Here is a 17705-nt window from a genome sequence, read left to right on the forward strand (position 1 = left end):
ATTTTGTTTAAATATTATCATCAAGCTGCTTTATCTCACTGACACCAAATTTTTGTTCGACCTCTCGATTTCCACACTGTTCTGCAAAGATTACTTTAATTTTATATTTAGTTTTAAACTGTTATTTTTTCTTGCTATCTCACAAAGTTGCAGTTAACTCTACTTGGTATGACACTAAGGAACCTACTAAAGTACTATAATGCATCACAATTAACAACTGTCCTTATTCCCACCCTCATAGCCTCTAGCAAGTACAAAGATACTGTACTCTTAATCCTATACAAAGGAACGAGGGTAAACAAAGTGCCTATATAATATAAAAATTCTTGTTGGATGACTCATGTCCTATTTCCTACACTAAATGGTTCAGAATGAAGAGTCTTTCATTTTCCATGCAAAATATTCAAATATTTTGTTTTCCCTAAAAAATTTTCATGCAAATACAGTGGTACCTCGGGATACAAAATTAATCCGTTCCGAAACTGAGATCGTATCATGAAAATGTCGTAAGGTGGATCATCTTTTCCCATACGATTACATGTAAAACCAAATAATTCGTTCCAACGCGAAAAACATACTCAAATTAAAGCCAAGTAATACATTNATTAGTCTAGAATCAATTAATTTTATGAAAGAAAACCTTTCAAACAGCCGTAGTCCGTAAACTGCACATGTGCTGGGCTGTGATTGGCTCATGTATTTGAGGATTCCTTATAAAGTGGAACGTATCTATTGCGTTATAGGGGGTCGACTGTATTTTAAAACAGTTTGCATATGTTTAATATGATAATCTTGTCGTAATATACCTCAATTGCCACTGACTAAGATAAGTTTTTTTAGTTATAAATTTTTTTTAATTAAAGAGACAGTAATTAGAAATTGTATTGTATAAAATTTGTAAATTTATAATTATAATTGATGATGTTTTATTATAAAATATTTGTAAATTTAATAATTTGTAAAAAGTAATCATAATTATTATTTTTTGTATATAAAAATTTTAACATTAAAATTATAAAAATAAACTGTAAGATTTACTATACATGAAAATTAATTGTGAAGTTTATCAATTATATTCTATTGTAAATTTATGCATAGTAATGCTACAAGTAACTACTATTAACTTTATTATTATTATGACCTTTCCAAAATGAAAAATTTAAGATTGCTGTGAAACAGATTTTTCTATTTTTGAAATTCTTACAAAATCATAAATTTCCAGAATGTTGGCTGGGTATTCTCATTCAGGAACATGATATTTACATTGTCTACAACTTTTGATCCACAACACAGATATGAAATGTATCCAAGGGCATATAAAGTTTTAATCATTTACTATGTACCGGAAAGCAAATATCTTAATTAAAACATTTTTTTAAAACTTACAAGAAGCCTAAGATTATTTTAATTAAAACTTAGCATTTAAATAATTTTTTTCGAATTTCTAGGGAGGGGCAGCTGCCACCTGCCCCCTTGGATGTAAACCTTTTGTATCTGTGTTGTGGGTTGAAAGTTAGATAACATAAATGTCACATTCCTGAATCAGAATTTCAAGCCAACATTATGGAAATTCACGATTTTGTAAGAAATTTTCAAATTTAAATTCTATGCAACCAACCAGAAGTTTATAAAGATTTTGCTATTTTCATATATTATTTTCTTTCTCTAAATTATGTTAATTATAAATACTTGATTATTATTCTTTTAAGAATAATAATCAAGTATTTAATTGGCTAACTATACTAACTGACTAACTATACTTGATTATTATTCTTTTAAGAATAATAATCAAGTATTATAACACATTTAAAATTTTAGTAATTAAAACATTTACTAACTACAATGTGAATGGAACATTCATTATTAGAAACAAATTAACTTAGTTAAAAAAATTTGTTACTCTATTTTTAATAGATTTAAAAATCACACTAATTGATAACCTCATTTTCTCATAATACAATGATGAAATATGATAAAATTGTGGGACCACTGAAATATTATTGTTATATACAAATTTCATTCAAAAATCAAAGATGCAAAAAGAAATTTGTTCATAATAGAAATAATTGCTTACACTGTAAAGTAAAAAAAAAAAGTTTTTAAAATGAAATTTATCTATTACTATTTATATGGAACCAAATTTCACATTTTCAGTATGTAAGTTATATTAAATACAATATAAAAAGTTACACTGTAATAAAAAAATTAAGTGATTGTAAATACAGTAGAGCCTCGAAAACTCGGCCTAATGTGGACCGAAGGGTGGCCGAGTTTGTGAAAATACCGGGTTATCGGGAATGGGGTTAAAAAAAGAATAAGTATGAGTGTTTCCTCAGAAAATACTGTACTGTACTTGTATGTATTGTTTACTTAAGAATACAACAGAGAATAAACTGCCCAAATACCCTTAAACAAAGGAAAAGTACGTCTTTTATGAAGGCATAGAACCTTTACTACATGAAAATGAAAATTAATAAATACACTGTACAGTAATTTACCTGATAAGACAGACCTCAGAAAAATACTTTATGAGGCATAAAGCTGTCTTTATCATGAAAATTAATTAACTAAGGATTTTTTTGCCCTGCCAGGGTGTGGCCGAGTTATCCAGAGTGCCGGGTTATCGAGTGCCGAGTTTTCGAGGCTCTACTGTATTGTGAATGAACATCTAAAATAAAAAATAAGGTAGTACCAATTAGTTGGAATCCTGCATCTCTAATTGTTATTATTGCTGCTTGAAGCCATTATTTTCTGCTAAAGGAAGTTTATAATTTTTGTTTGTGTTATTTGTTTAATCAAAGTTTTTCAATAAAATTCTGTACTGTGACACAGCATTCCAGTTTGCTATCAAACACATCATTCTGCTTAATTCTTTTTTGCACATCATCTAATATTTTTCTCTTCTCTTCTAAAGAAAACTGCTTTTGTTTCTTTTTGTTTTTCTCCCTTTTTTCTGGTAAACTTAAAAGATATAACTATAGAATAATAGCATCATAGCAAAACCATAACTAAGGATTAATATTAGTGTTGCCAAACTATTTGACATAATATTCGTCATTTACTAAAAATAAATGATTATATCATGCACAAAAACTAATAACCTGTGCGCAATAAAGTTAAATATCAAACAACAAACGTTTTCTTAACTTCTTCATTGTTCTTCCTCGGGTGTTTTTAAATTCAAATCAGCAGGATTATGAAATTCATTGCAGAATATAATATTCAAATATAGAATCAAACTGTAAGTTCAAAAAATTGGAACAAGGAATTCCTGCACATGTGTATTCCTATGCTACTCTTGAATATGATCAACAATTAAATAGAGTTGTACAAAACAATATTCTATGTATTTCTGGCTCAGTGCCAGCAAAAAACTAGGTAACTAGACAATGTTAATTTTGACAAAAAGTTACAAATTATCAAGTTTAAATGTCAGTTCTGATATATATTAGTTTTTTCTTATAAATTTTTCTAATAAAATGTATTGAAAAATATTGTATTTAAAACTAAAGATATTAATAAATATATGTGATTTTTTTCATATGAATATAATGATAATTTGATTTTTGGTGAATTTTTAAAATATTGCCTTAAGACAGATTACAAAATCAACGTAAACAAAATGGTGGTGGTAAAGGGTTAAACTCCACTGACAAGTAAAGCTTGACAAGCCATTGATAATCTCATCTTCTCTCTAAAATTTATGCAAGTGGAGTGGAATAAGCTTTAAAAATCTCCACCACCTCTAGCCACCTGAGGTGTTCTGCATATGGAGTAGTAAGAATGAATTGTGCTCTGGAGAAGTCTGCTGTAATATAAAGATCCATAGCATATGTGGAGAGGGCCATGGTGTTCCTACCATGCTGTATGTCCAACCTATGCTTTAATATCCTAACCCCCATTAAACTTTTGTTGCCCCAATTTACACCAGGTTTCTATCCCCTCTGTCGTCTCTGACAGGGACTCTATATATGCCTGACAGTCTGCTGGGATTGGGAGAGACTTTTCCATTACATAGCAGGCTGAACTTGCAGGGGCATCTCCTGTATGTAATATTAACCTGCCTTTTCATTGCAATTGTGGCATATAAGGGCTTTAAATATAGGTTAAAAGTAAGAGGAATCCTTTCCAGTGCCTCCTCTTGTTTATCTACCAACTGGTCTGTTGGGAAAGTGGAGTATGCCTGTACATGTCAGTAACATTCACACAATCTTTGTATAACATTGGTGTAACCATATGCCCTGGCTACCTGTTCTGTAAGTCTTAATTCGTTGACCAAAGCTTCAGGAGTAGAGGTATGCATAAACATCCTTTTAACTAAGGCTATGAAGGTGGCAACTTTGTATAGGAACAGATCATACGATCCAATCGGGAATGTACACTAAGAAAATGTTTGTTGTTTGACGTTTAACCTTACTGCGCACCAATTATTGGTTTTTGTGCATGATATTATCATTATCCTGATGTGGTTTGCAGATATTTAAATAAATGATTTGTGCATTTATAGATTTTATTATAATAAAACTTTTCTTTCATAACAAACAGAATTTTTAGTACATTAAACTGAAATTTCATCATAATGGTATTTGTTAAATTGAAACAGTTTTATATTGAGCTGAATAAGAAATGAAAGGAGATTCAAGATAAATTCATTATACTGAAAATTTCATTAAACTAGTATTTGTTATAGCAACATTTCACTGTATTACAGAGTTGAAAATGCACTTTATTTTATAATCACATACCTCCTTGCTAGAGCTTCTGGATCAGAACCTTCATTGGACTCTCCAGGTAAACTTTCAGTATCCTTTGCTTGTTCCTCTTGAGTTAATCTCAAAGCAGGTGAAATCGATCTCGAACTTGAAACCTCAGACAAATGCCTTTCTCGTGCCAAAGAATCTGGTTCAGAAGGAGTTCCAGTAGAACTTCCAACATCAGAAATATAGTCTGGAATATCTGTATTAAGATGACATATCAAGTTAATTTTTAATGTTTTTTTTATTCACAGAAATATGTTAATGAAATTTTCATTCAGCCTCAAATACACAGAACTTTACTGAAAGTAAAAGGAACCATCTTTAGTAGTTATTTATTTCAGTCGACCTGAAGAAGAGCGAACAGATCGCTCGAAAACGTTTGTCAAGCAATATACAATATATACGCGCAGAGCACTGGTCATAGGTTCCAGATAGTGTAACGTTGAGTTATTTATATATTTTTTATGATGATAAAAATTAAAATAAAATATAATTAATTAGGAAATCAAAATTTAAAAAATAATTTTGAATGTTAAAACAACTTACCCTCTGAAATATTCTAAATATATGCCAATAGAACACAAGATATTTTTCAAAAAATTTTTTCATTCTATTAAATACATTGTTACAGAACTTGTCAAATTTTAAACAGATTTTAAGCACGCAGGTTTGTTTGTTCCAAAAGTTTGATTTTTAAGCATATTTTAGAACCCATATTTTTGAGAAAATCAAGTTAAGTTTTAAATTTTAGAAACTAAATATAAATGTGTTGACTTTATATTACTAATATAAAAGTCATCGTCTGTGTGTGTTTGTGTATGTGAATTCCTTACAACTCCTGCAATCATTGTCCAATCAAGATGAAATTTTGGTTATATACACGTTTTATGTTCTGACAGAAAGTAGAGGCTACTTATTTTGTGGAAATATTAGCTACAGAATAAACATTTTATCAATTTCAGATCAGTGATCTCACTTATGTTGCAGTGACATCAATGACCATGTGATGTTCATGCTTGATGAAGAAATTTCCCTTAAGTTGCCATTTTTAAAGATTTTGGCAAATGGCATATTTTAAATCTACTTCATTAAATTTTAACTTTAAATAAGATAGTCTCGTTGTGTCACTTCTATAGCAAATTTTGTTTTAAAATCTTACTGTAGGGACCACAAAACATTCTATTGTCCAATTGTAAGTAATAATCTATCAAGCTATTTAGAAAATGTTATAGCTCATCTAACTAATGTACATACAATTTATCTTTATTTTATCAATGTGGAATTAAGAAATGGCTTTATGAAAGGCTGCAGAAACATGATTACGACGACAATAATCAAAACAATATTAACGTGTCTATTACTAAAGGAAGACAGCAAGGAAATCTTTTAAAAGACAATAGTTAACTCATAATGTAGTGTATAAAGAAATTTTATTATTATTATTTTAAAGGACTAAATCTGTGTGTGTTTAAGTGAATACTCTATAACTCCTACTTTTTTCCACTTCAGGTGAAATTTTGTTTTGTAGCTCTTTATGTTACAACATATAGTATACACTAATTAATTTGTAGAAATATTAACAATTCTTGAATTTCTTGAAATCTCTACTCTTATCAATTCTTCAATCTCTATTTTTTCATAAAAAGTATTCCATGATGCTTGATGGGGAAATTTCTAGTTTATTATATTTAACAAAAAAAACTTTGTATCACATTTTCTTCAAATTTATCATTTACTTTTGGAATTGTGTTTTAATTTTAATTCAATTATTTTTAATTCTTTGATGAGTAGGTTTACAGGTTGTTCCCTCTCCTCCCAGAACAAGCTGGTTTTTAAAAAATATAACATTTGTGAAAAAAATTAATATCTTGTGTTCTAATTCATATTTTTTAATAAACTAGGCAATACTTTCTTCTTCTGATTCACTTGTGTTGAAAACTCCAATTATTCAGGAGGAGTCAGTGAATGTGAATGACTACTACACATTACGTTTATCTTTATACTAGAAAACTTTATGCTAAATCTTGCAAAACTTATAAAAATCACATGGAAAAAATTTTCTAGTCTTGTCAATATATTTCCCTAGCTATCTGCAATGTTTCACATTTTTCTATAAATATACAATGAGACAAATTTGAAGAATGTATATATATCAATAAATGCTTATTCTGTAAACCATTCCATGTAGAAGGTATATTTATGGGATTACTCATTAAGGGGTTACTGAAACTGTTATAAAAAATTCTATTTAAATAAACAAAACCACTGACTTTGACTTCAACTCTTTGATAAAAAAAACCAATTAGCATTAATGATGGTAAATGATACCATAAGAAATTTCATTATCACCATCAGGTTACTTTTTAGACTTGTATCATTTAAGTACAGGATGTCCTTAAAATTGCTGTGCAGAGAGAAATTGAAGCCCTCGGGGATGTATAGTGCTAACCCTTAAAATGAGGTTAGCACTATACAGGTTTTAAAAAATCCTAAAATTATATGAATAGCATGTGTTAATATTTTTGCTCTCCAAACATTATCTATAGATGTAGAAGTCATCTCATCACTTTAGGATTTTTTTCAAACATTCAAACTAAATTACCTCAGAAATATCATTTCAAGGGTTAGCATTGTACTGTACATCCCTGAGGGCTACAATTAATAATAATGTCATTTAAGTTATATTTATGATATTGCATATGAGACTTGTAAGTTGTCTATTTGGTACCAGCTGACCTGTTATATGTATAGTATTGCATACAACTTACAGGTCTTGTGTGCAATACTATACATATAACTTTAATGTTATTACAAATTTCTCACTGCACAGTAACTTTTCAGACATCCTGTATAAGGATAGTGGTTTTATTGTAGTCATGCCTTCATAGCTTTTTTCCTTTATTTCCCATATTTAGTGATATTATTGTAATAAAAATTTAACATTGATTATAACAACAGTATTAAAAACAGAAATTAAACTAAAATAATATCACATGATAGGAATGCTAAAAATTGTATTTTCTTAGGATTTTATATTGAGGTCAGAGTAAGAGTACATTTTTACCAACTTTGATTTATTATATATAATGCAATTAAAAATTTCTTTCAATTCCAACTCCACAGCACTAAATTTATGTTGCATAAAATGAATATTGTTTAATTTGTTTGTTAAAAATTTAAAAGTAATTATAATAAAAACACTTTTACTATATTTACCATCCAAATTTCCAAAAAACTGTGCAGCTGTTATATTAACACCGAGACAACGCTTACGAAGAAAATCTTCTGCTTTCTGAACAGCTTTCACAAGCGTATCAGCATGTGAAGTTACTCGTCCGGCACTCTAAATAACAATTATATATACATATATCAACTTATAACATTTTGGTAAATTAGATATTAAATTCCTAACATATAGTTTTTATACTTACCAAAAACTTTTTATTTCTTTCAGCATTATCAAATGTTGATATTTTTTTAATTGGAACCCTAATACTATACCAAAAAGAATAAAAACACATTGTAAATTTTTAAAGCCAATTCATTAATTCTTAAATTTTAGTAAGAACAAACCCTGGTTTCTTGCTACTTGGACTATCAATAAACATAATTGAAGCCTTTTTTTGTTTCATATAAATTTTTCTTACCTAATTAGAATAAAATAAAAATTTACATACATATTTTTATAATTATTTTTTAAATTTCATTTTTAATAATATAACATGATTATGATTATGAATTTAATTTTACAGATTTTGCTATAATGCATATATAGGTGAGAAAAACTACACTCCTTTAATGGAAATATGGTGGATAAAATTGAAAATTTTTAATAGCAATCAACAAACATTTTCATTTTAATTTCCTCCTTTCCTTCACATCATTAGAGAGCTGAAAAGTATATATATTTTTAATTATTTTGAATTCAACATGCATATTTCAGCAATAACATTTCACTATTCAATTTTATCTTCAACATTAGTAGTAAAATAATCTATATATAAAATGTTTATTTTACTACTGATATTGTGCAAATAAATTAATTAAAAGTATATCTTTTAACAATACAGTAGACCCCCCTATAATTACGATTCCTATAAAACTGCGAAAAAATTGCGACGGTATCCGTAAAAACCGATAAAAAACTCCTATAATTACGTAAAACGTCATCGGGCAGCCAAACTACTTTCCCACTGGAGAGATTACTATCGTCTGTACAGTATTATATATAAATTAGGTACTGTGTATATATATATATTAATTATATATAAATCAGGTACTGTATATATAATTATATATTAACTTAATTTATTGTAACTTTATTATAATTATATATATTTTTTCTGCCGCGTGGCACCACGCTACGGAGATTTTACGCTAACTATCGTCTGTACAGTATGTAAATAGGTACCGTAAGTCTAATACAGTACTGTAATTTTATACATTTCTTGTGAAAGAAACATTTCTTATTCAACGCCGATAAAAATTATTTATATTAATGATGTCTCCGAAGTTCAACGAAGTTTTTGCAGAAAAATAAGTTATCAGAAATCGGCCGTGGTTTGGTGTGCTGCTTTGCGACGAAAACAAGCTTTAGCAATGGCGATGTCGAATGGTGCACACTCGGTAAGTAATCCTACAATTTTTTGTTTATAGCGTAGTTTATACGGATTATTTCCAAAAAATATATACGTATTTTGGAAACGTTGAGTCAAATTAGTCTAGAATCAATTAATTTTATGGAAGAAACCCTTTCAATCAGCCGTAGTCCGTAAACTTCACACGTGTCGGGCTATGGATTGGAAGGACTCTTAAGAAATCAGATTCCTAAAGAATGGAACGTATCTATAATCTTATAGGACTGTATATTATTATAAACAGAGAGAAAATTCAAACAGATTAGATAAAATAAATGAATATAGTTGTATGCTTGCCTCAATTAAATAAAATAATTATCTCAATAACCAATTGCTGGATATATATCCTTCTTTTGATGAAATCTTGATTTCCTTGGCTCATTACAGTTTGATAAACCTCATACATCTCCACCAATTGGTATTGAAATAATAATTATTTAATTTGAGATAAATGAAGTTTGAGAAATAGTTGAGCATACATTTTTAAAACATAATAAATTTTATTCTTTAACATGCTAATACTCAGGAGGAGGAGAACACTGATGAATTTCTTAAAATTTAACTATTAATAATATTTTTGTTAAAGTTCCTATTTCTCAGTTCCACATTAATATATACTTAATTAAAATATTAGAAGCTGCACAGCTTTTCCATATCTTGTTAATACCTTGTTAATTTCAGTAATGTCTTCACTTTGTGAGTAAATTGTTATTACATTAAAAAAGCATCTTGTAATCATCATGATATGCTAACAAGGAGATGGCCAGATGTTTGTGTCTCCGATTCGAATAAAACTTGGTGAATACGTATCCCTAAACACAAGCAGCTCCTTGTCCAAATGATCAGACCCATTTTGCAAGCATTTCAGAAAAACAGGCCTCTGAAAATTGACTGTTTAACTTATGTCCTTGGAAGTTTTACTTCCTCTTTGTAACTGTGATAGCCAAGTGGAGGCAGTGGAGCTACATGATGCAGGTTCAAATCTACAAAATTTCAGCCTTGTTTTATTTGTGCAACAAAATTATTTTATTATTTTATCATATCATTAGCATTATTATTACTATTATCATTCCTCAGATTTAAAGCTTATAAAACAAGATATTAAAAAATCATAACATTTCCTGTTTGGCAAAAATGCAGTCTATGTAGATTTAACTCTTCTATGTCATTAAATACAATTTTTATTTTTTCGCACTTATTTTCAGATATTTTTGCTCATGCTTATATACTATGTCAATGAAGCAAATAAGCTTCAGACATTACTGTGGATGGACAAATAACACAAATCTAAAATGAAAATAGAGTAGCATAGTCACATCATATAATTTGTGATGTTATGGACAATTTTCTCATGCACTCTGGTTTCTTACACTTCAAATACATAATAATACCACCACATCTGAAAATATTTATTTTCAGATATGGTAGTATTATGAAGAAATAAAATGTGGTAGGCAAAAAGGTGGTAAATATAAAATAATAAAAATTTTAAGGACATAAAAGTTAAATCTACAAAGACTGCATTTTCTATAAATAATAACATTGTAAAGCCCGAGTAGTATACATTAAATCACCAAGTGATTGGTACAAAGTAATTTGACACTAGAGGTAGGTGTTAGGCACCATCTTTTAAGTAAATTAATAATTATAATTAAACTAGCTGCAAGGACCCGCTTCGCTGGGTTTTTATTCGTATGTAATATATTTTTTTCTATATATAAAAGACTGTTTTTCTAAGTAATCTACAATCTAGCTGCAAGGACCCGCTTTGCTGGGCAAAAAGTAACGATAGTGAAGATTAAGATAATTACATTATAGCCAATCTTACCTGTTTTCACAAAATGCAAGAATTAGGTCCCCCGTTTCCAGACTAATTAGAGAATTTTTACGTCCAGTCAAACGAATTATTTTCAACGTTTCTGGAACGTTTACAATCGAACCAATATTCGAATTTTATGTTCGAATTTAATTCGAATATTGTTCAAATTAAATTCGAACAAATTCGAACATAACATTTGAAATAGAAAACCACTTTCAACCATACTTTCAGCCCCATATCTCCCGCACCCTTATAGCTATCGAGACGCAACCACCATAGTGCACGAATGGAGACTTGGGGCTACTACCACATACAAACAACATTCACATGCGATGTGTAGTTTTGGTGGAAAAGTGAAATATAGGGACATACATGTCCATTTATATATATATATAAATTCATATTTGTTTTTATTTNCAATTAATATTAGAAATTATATATCTATATATATATATATATAAATAAATTATAATTATTAATTTACTTAAGAGATGGAGCGTAACGTCTACCTCTAGTGTCAAATTACTTTACACAAATCATTTAATTAGCCATATTATAGCCCAATATTTAGGCGATCGTTTAGTGATTTAATGACTGCATTTTCACCAAACAAGTGAAAATGCATGCTATGATGTCATAATTTTTTAATCTCTTGTTTTATAAGCTTTAAATGTGAAGAATGATAATACTAATAATAATGCTAATACAGTAAAATAATAAAATAATTTTATTATACAAATAAAAAAATGCTGAAATTCTGTAGATTTGAAGCTGCATCACGTAGCTCCACTATCTCCACTTGGCTATCACAATTATAAAGAGGAAATGAAACTTCCAAGGACATAAGCTAAACAATCAATTTTCAAAGGCTTGTTGTTCTGAAATGCCTGAGAAATGGGTCCTATTATTTGGACAAGGAGATGCTTGTGTTTAGGGCTACATGCTCATCAATTTTTGTTCGAATTGGAGATGCAAGTGTCCTTGTAAGTACATGATGTAAAAATATAATATGATAAGAACATACTTAATGTAATTAAAATAAATTTATTGCTCTTATTTCATAAACAGTGAAATATTTATTTACATATTTTAAATTTAGTAAATATCAAATATTATCAATATGCATTCCAAACTTACTAATGCAGGCCAATGCAAATTTTTCCATTCCACCCAAACTACATCATCATCTGTAAATCCAAATTCTGCAAAGAAAAGTATTAATTAGTTTTGATGATATTTCAAATTATATATGAGTACTTACTTAGTAAATCTACATCTTACTTTTTTTGGATGGTGTGTCAAAAGCTGGAGGAAGATCGTCAAGATCAGAATCTGAATTTTCTGCTTTTTCCAAATCGTTTCCACTGGGAGAAAAAACTCTTATTAAGTAAATGCAGAAATACTCAAAAAATATTAGCTTTAAGAGTAGTTAGCAGCAATGTTTAATTTATTGATGTATTAATTAATAAAAATAATATCTAAAATAAAAATGTAATGAATTCACATAAACATTCATACACAGATTCTCCTTGCTTTATGACTACTTGATGACATTATATTCTGACTTGACAATGGCGTGATAACTGTAATTTAGTAGTCAAACTTTGATCTGTTCTTGAACTAGCAATATGCTATGATACTTTCTGCTGATGCCAGGCAATGGCAACACCCACCTAGCCTAGTGCTGGGTTTATAATTATTTCTTAAAGTTTGTGAATTACATTATATTATTTAATACCAGAAGTTGAAAGCATATTGGATTAAAGATTAATCTGGTATGCTTTCAGACAACTGCAGTAGAGCGTCGTTTATCAGAATCAATTGGGGACTGAGGTTGTTCGGATAACTGATTATGTACGAAAAAATATATTAACCAATCTCGCGTTGAAAATTTTCTCCATTGTGTGTTGCTTTGCGTCGAATTTTCGTTGATGTTAAGCCTAACGTAAACTTTTTAAAATATGAGTAATAATCGTGGCTATTGTATCGTTAAAAATTATTTCTTTACTTTTTACAAACAAAATAAATATATTGAAAAATATAAAAACAAAAAAATTATACTTTAGAAGTTAATCTAGTATCAAAAACATTCAATTCAGCATGACACACAGTCCTCAGAAAAACCACACACAAAAGTGCCAGTGCTGCCAGCTAAAACACACACATCAACAAAAAAAATATTGGAGTAGCCCAAGACATAGCCAAAGATTGCAGCACCACAACACTAGCGAAAATTTAAATTTGCTGACTGGAATTCTTTGGGATAACTGACGTTTCGGATAAACGACACACTACTGTACAGTACATCAATGGTGAATATCTGTAAAATGTATCACACGCACTGTGTATATATCAAGTCATTGTAATGTAAAATTTATTTCATACTGTACAATTACTGATAGAATAAACTTGTATTCTTGTTTAAATTATTTGTTTATTTACTTATTCAGTGACAGTAGTTATTTATTTATATTATTATATTTGACTTATAATTTCAATTTAAAATAGATTGGAGCATAAACCCATTGTCAGTCAAAGAATTTTAGTCTCTTATATGCAAATATATATGTAGTAATGCTGTATAAAAATGAAAATATTATTTAATAAATTTCAACATTTTTGGAGCATTGGATGTTCCAAAAACAAAGTTTAGAAAAATTCTAGCAAATTTATTTACTGAATTGGTCAAATTATTATTATTAATCTTTTATGAAGACACAGTATTCAACTTTTCATTTTTATAAAATTGGTAATATTAATGAACTTGGGATAAAAACACAAAAATCTGTTAAAATTATTAATGTTTAAACAAGCAATTATTTATTGTGACACCATAATGCCAGGCTGCAATTTTTTATCATATTTTTAATTTATTTAAAATATATGCTTGCCACACAAATCAGTAATGGCTCGCCCCTGTACATCATACTTTTCCATTAGCAATGGCATAGTGCTGGTCATTATCTAATTGCTTTCAGGGGAAAAGTTTTGAATTGAAATAATATGACTTTCAGTTTGTATCAGAAGTTCATATATAGTTAATTGGGACCACCTGTCCCTAAGCTTTCTATATCTGATCTTGATTTCCATGTATCTAACTCCATTCTCGAGATTAAGGAAGGACAGACAGTCGGAAGGATATGACAACAGTAACAATTTACAGATCTACAATTTTTTCAAATTGCAACCAAACAAGCATAATTTAATTTCTTTATAAACATTACCATTTAACATGGAGCAACACAGTTTAAAGTAAAATATATAAATTGTTTAAATTTCTTAATACTAAGTTTGAAAATTTATAGATTATTATTTAAACTCTCGTATTCACACTGAGATTCTTTAACTTTACAAAGTCAACACACCTTAATACTGAGAAAGCTCATTTATTCAGCTAAACAAACATTTTCAACCCATTCCATGGGCCATCATCAGGTTAAAGATGTTCGAATCAATAGTTTTTCGAATAACATGTTCAAATTTAAGTTATATTAGAACATATGCAGTATATTGAAATCAAATTAAGTAAACAAACATAACAAAATTAATACAATAAATAAGAAAAAACAAAATAAAATAAAATACAAAATACGGTAATTTCCCACTGTACCATATGTAAAAATTTTTTACAGTAACTCAGGTTCTTTTGAGCCTGGTTGATGTATCATCTTATGAGTTCTTTCTGATTATATATTTCCATGCTGACGGTAAAATGATTGCATCCTTATAGTTTAAACATTTTTCCATTAAGCTAGATCTGTAGATCTCATACTTTTCTGTTATGAATGCAAGCGTTGGCAAGTGCACATTTGCAATGATACTAGCCTCTTCCCATTTAACTGTGGATCCATCAGTCTGCGCTATTTTTGATATCAGCTTTTTTCTACGTCGTACTTATGCTCTTTCACCCTTATGTTAAGGTTTCTATTTGTGACTCCTATATATTCTTTGTTCACATAAAATAAACGTCTATCCCTGATTATGAAAGAAATCGCAAACTACAAAAACACTAATATTGTATACAAAAAAGCTCCCACCTTATATACGTTGCTCAGAAATGACAAAGAAAAAATTAATGAGAAAGAACAACCAGGAGTGTACACAATACTGTACAAGAATGACCAATTGGGAATATATAGGAGTCATAAATAGAAACCTTAACATAAGGGTGAAAGAGCATAAGTACGATGTAGCATAAAGCTGATATCAAAAATAGTGCAGACTGATGGATCCATAGTTAAATGGGAAGAGACCAGAATCATTGCAAATGTGCACTCGCCAACGCTTGCATCCACAACAGAAAAGTGTGAGATCTATAGATCTGGCTTAATGGAAAAATGTTTAAACTATAAGGATGCAATCATTTTACCATCAGCATGGAAATATATAATCAGAAAGAACTCATAAGATGATACATCCACCAGGCTCAAAAAAACCTGAGTTACTATAAAAAATTTTTAGATTTGGTATTGTGGGGAATTACCGTATTTTGTATTTTATTTTATTTTGTTTTTTCTTATTTATTGTATTAATTTCGTTATGCTTGTTTACTTAATTTGATTTCAATATACTGCATATGTTCTAATATAACTTAAATTTGAACGTGTTATTCAAAAAGCCATTGATTTGAATGTCTTTAACCTGATGATGGTCCATGGAATGGGTTGAAAACATTTATTTACTATTTATTTATTAAGGAAATAGATGCATATTAATTTATTTATTATTTAAACTATATTTAAACATCATGACATAAGGAAGCATTTCTTGCTTGAAATTGCTTCTTGCAACACCAAAAACTTTAAGAAAAATATTAATACTGTCTATCAGCATTGTTATTTTTTACTTGAAATGTTATTACAAGTAATTTCGACAAACTACAAATTGTGTTCCAATCTGCAGTTTGTTGAAAAAATTAATAGTAGTACATAGTACCCTACAGATAAGAAGTTCCCAACTCTTGTAAAAAGAACTTTTCCATCAGCTCCCTTCAATATTACATACTCTTACATGTATGTGCAACAGCCTTTATACATAACTCTTAACATTTGCAGTTTTACTGATCCTCTCTCTTAAGCTTTCATTAACCCTGAAAGGCTCAATACAACCTGCTAGAAACCCAATGTAAATGATAAATATTAAATAATAATGTAATTAGTCAACATTTAATAAATTACTAGAAAGTACTAGTATAAGTAGATAAATAAATAAATAGAATAAGTAATAAAATAGAACAAAAGTAATTTCCACTGACTAGAAGTATCATAATAGAGATATTTCCTGTAGTAATTCAAAAAACTACAGATGCTTAATAAATAAAACTTATTATATTGATTTTATAATTAACCAAATCTCATTAATGCTTTGATGTAAGATCTTTTATATTTTTCATTTTATTATAGAGAAACATATACACTGTTTTTGTATTCATCAGCATTAATATCAGCTTTCATTACCTTTCAACAGCACTTTATGTCTTATCCTCAAAATTACTTTAAATATCAAATATTTGTATTTGTTATTACACAGAACTATAGTTTCAAATAAAAACAGCTGCATTATAAATGATGTTTATTATATTATAACAATAGTAAGTAAATAAGATGCATGTTTACATTCAGATTTCTATTAAATAAATTTTCTATTTCAAATAATTTTTTATATGCATTTACATATCACATTAATAAGCATTCTTAGCAGAAAGCAACATTCAGATTCAGAAATGTTTATCAAATGTAATGTTTATATATGTATAAAATTCTATAAACTTTTTATTTTCCTGGCTGTTAAACATAACATGTAAGTAGAGAAAATGTATGACAATTGATCAAAAAATGATCCTACAAGATTTTTATCTTTGGACTTGGGGTATTGAAATGTTAAAAAATGCAAAAATGTTGGGGAGATTTTCCTGTATGTATGAATGTTAGTATATATGAGGGAACACAGTTTTGTTCACCCACTTTGAAGCTTAAACCTCCTGTGTTTTTTATTGAAAATTTCTAAAATTTTGCAGGAAGGTTTGGGTATTAGGGGGACTGATGCTATTAAATTTTGGTGGTTAAAGGTTGAGGAGATGAGGAGATAGATGGGGTTACATATATTTTTTGCCTGGAAAGTTATGCAACTTATTGCTGGTTTATTTTATTTGCATTCAATATCTTCTTTTTTGAAAACACTTATGAGAAAATGAACTAAACATAAAAACTGACAGGAACGATTTTTTTTTTTAAATTTTGGCTCTATGCCCTGTGGGCATTATGACACCTTTGTTTTCATACAAACTGTGGGTTTGGCCAGGTCTACAATGGAGCAGATGGGTGGTGAGACACAGGGTTCAACATATCTTATATGTACTGTTCATGAAAAATTCCTGTGCTGTTTCAATTGCCCAAATTTGATCCAGAGACCCTCAGAGTAGTAAGCCGACACCTTAACTACCTCAACCATTTACTATCAAGAAAGGCAAGATTAATGTCCAGATATTCTACA

General features: G+C 28.9%; 1 protein-coding gene across 2 annotated transcripts in view; it reads right to left on the reverse strand.

The window, feature by feature from the left end:
* The window catches only part of LOC111619853 (interaptin-like), a 52763-nt gene that overhangs the window by 15960 nt on the left and 19098 nt on the right, over positions 1-17705 (reverse strand). Inside the window, exons 2-8 of one of the 2 annotated variants that reach the window (XM_023361678.1) lie at positions 12495-12577; positions 12351-12415; positions 8331-8404; positions 8189-8252; positions 7974-8100; positions 4746-4956; positions 2603-2961 (exon numbers count right to left, since the gene is read on the reverse strand). In XM_023361678.1, coding sequence (XP_023217446.1) covers positions 2796-2961; positions 4746-4956; positions 7974-8100; positions 8189-8252; positions 8331-8404; positions 12351-12415; positions 12495-12577 — 790 coding nt within the window. In that variant the 3' untranslated portion in view covers positions 2603-2795. Of the gene's footprint in view, positions 1-2602; positions 2962-4745; positions 4957-7973; positions 8101-8188; positions 8253-8330; positions 8405-12350; positions 12416-12494; positions 12578-17705 lie in introns of those variants that run through there. The other variant, XM_023361677.1, reaches the window with a different exon arrangement.

Source organism: Centruroides sculpturatus, unplaced genomic scaffold (assembly GCF_000671375.1).
Source record: "Centruroides sculpturatus isolate CEXI.00-Female unplaced genomic scaffold, Cexi_2.0 scaffold138, whole genome shotgun sequence".
NCBI classification, from domain to species: domain Eukaryota; kingdom Metazoa; phylum Arthropoda; class Arachnida; order Scorpiones; family Buthidae; genus Centruroides; species Centruroides sculpturatus.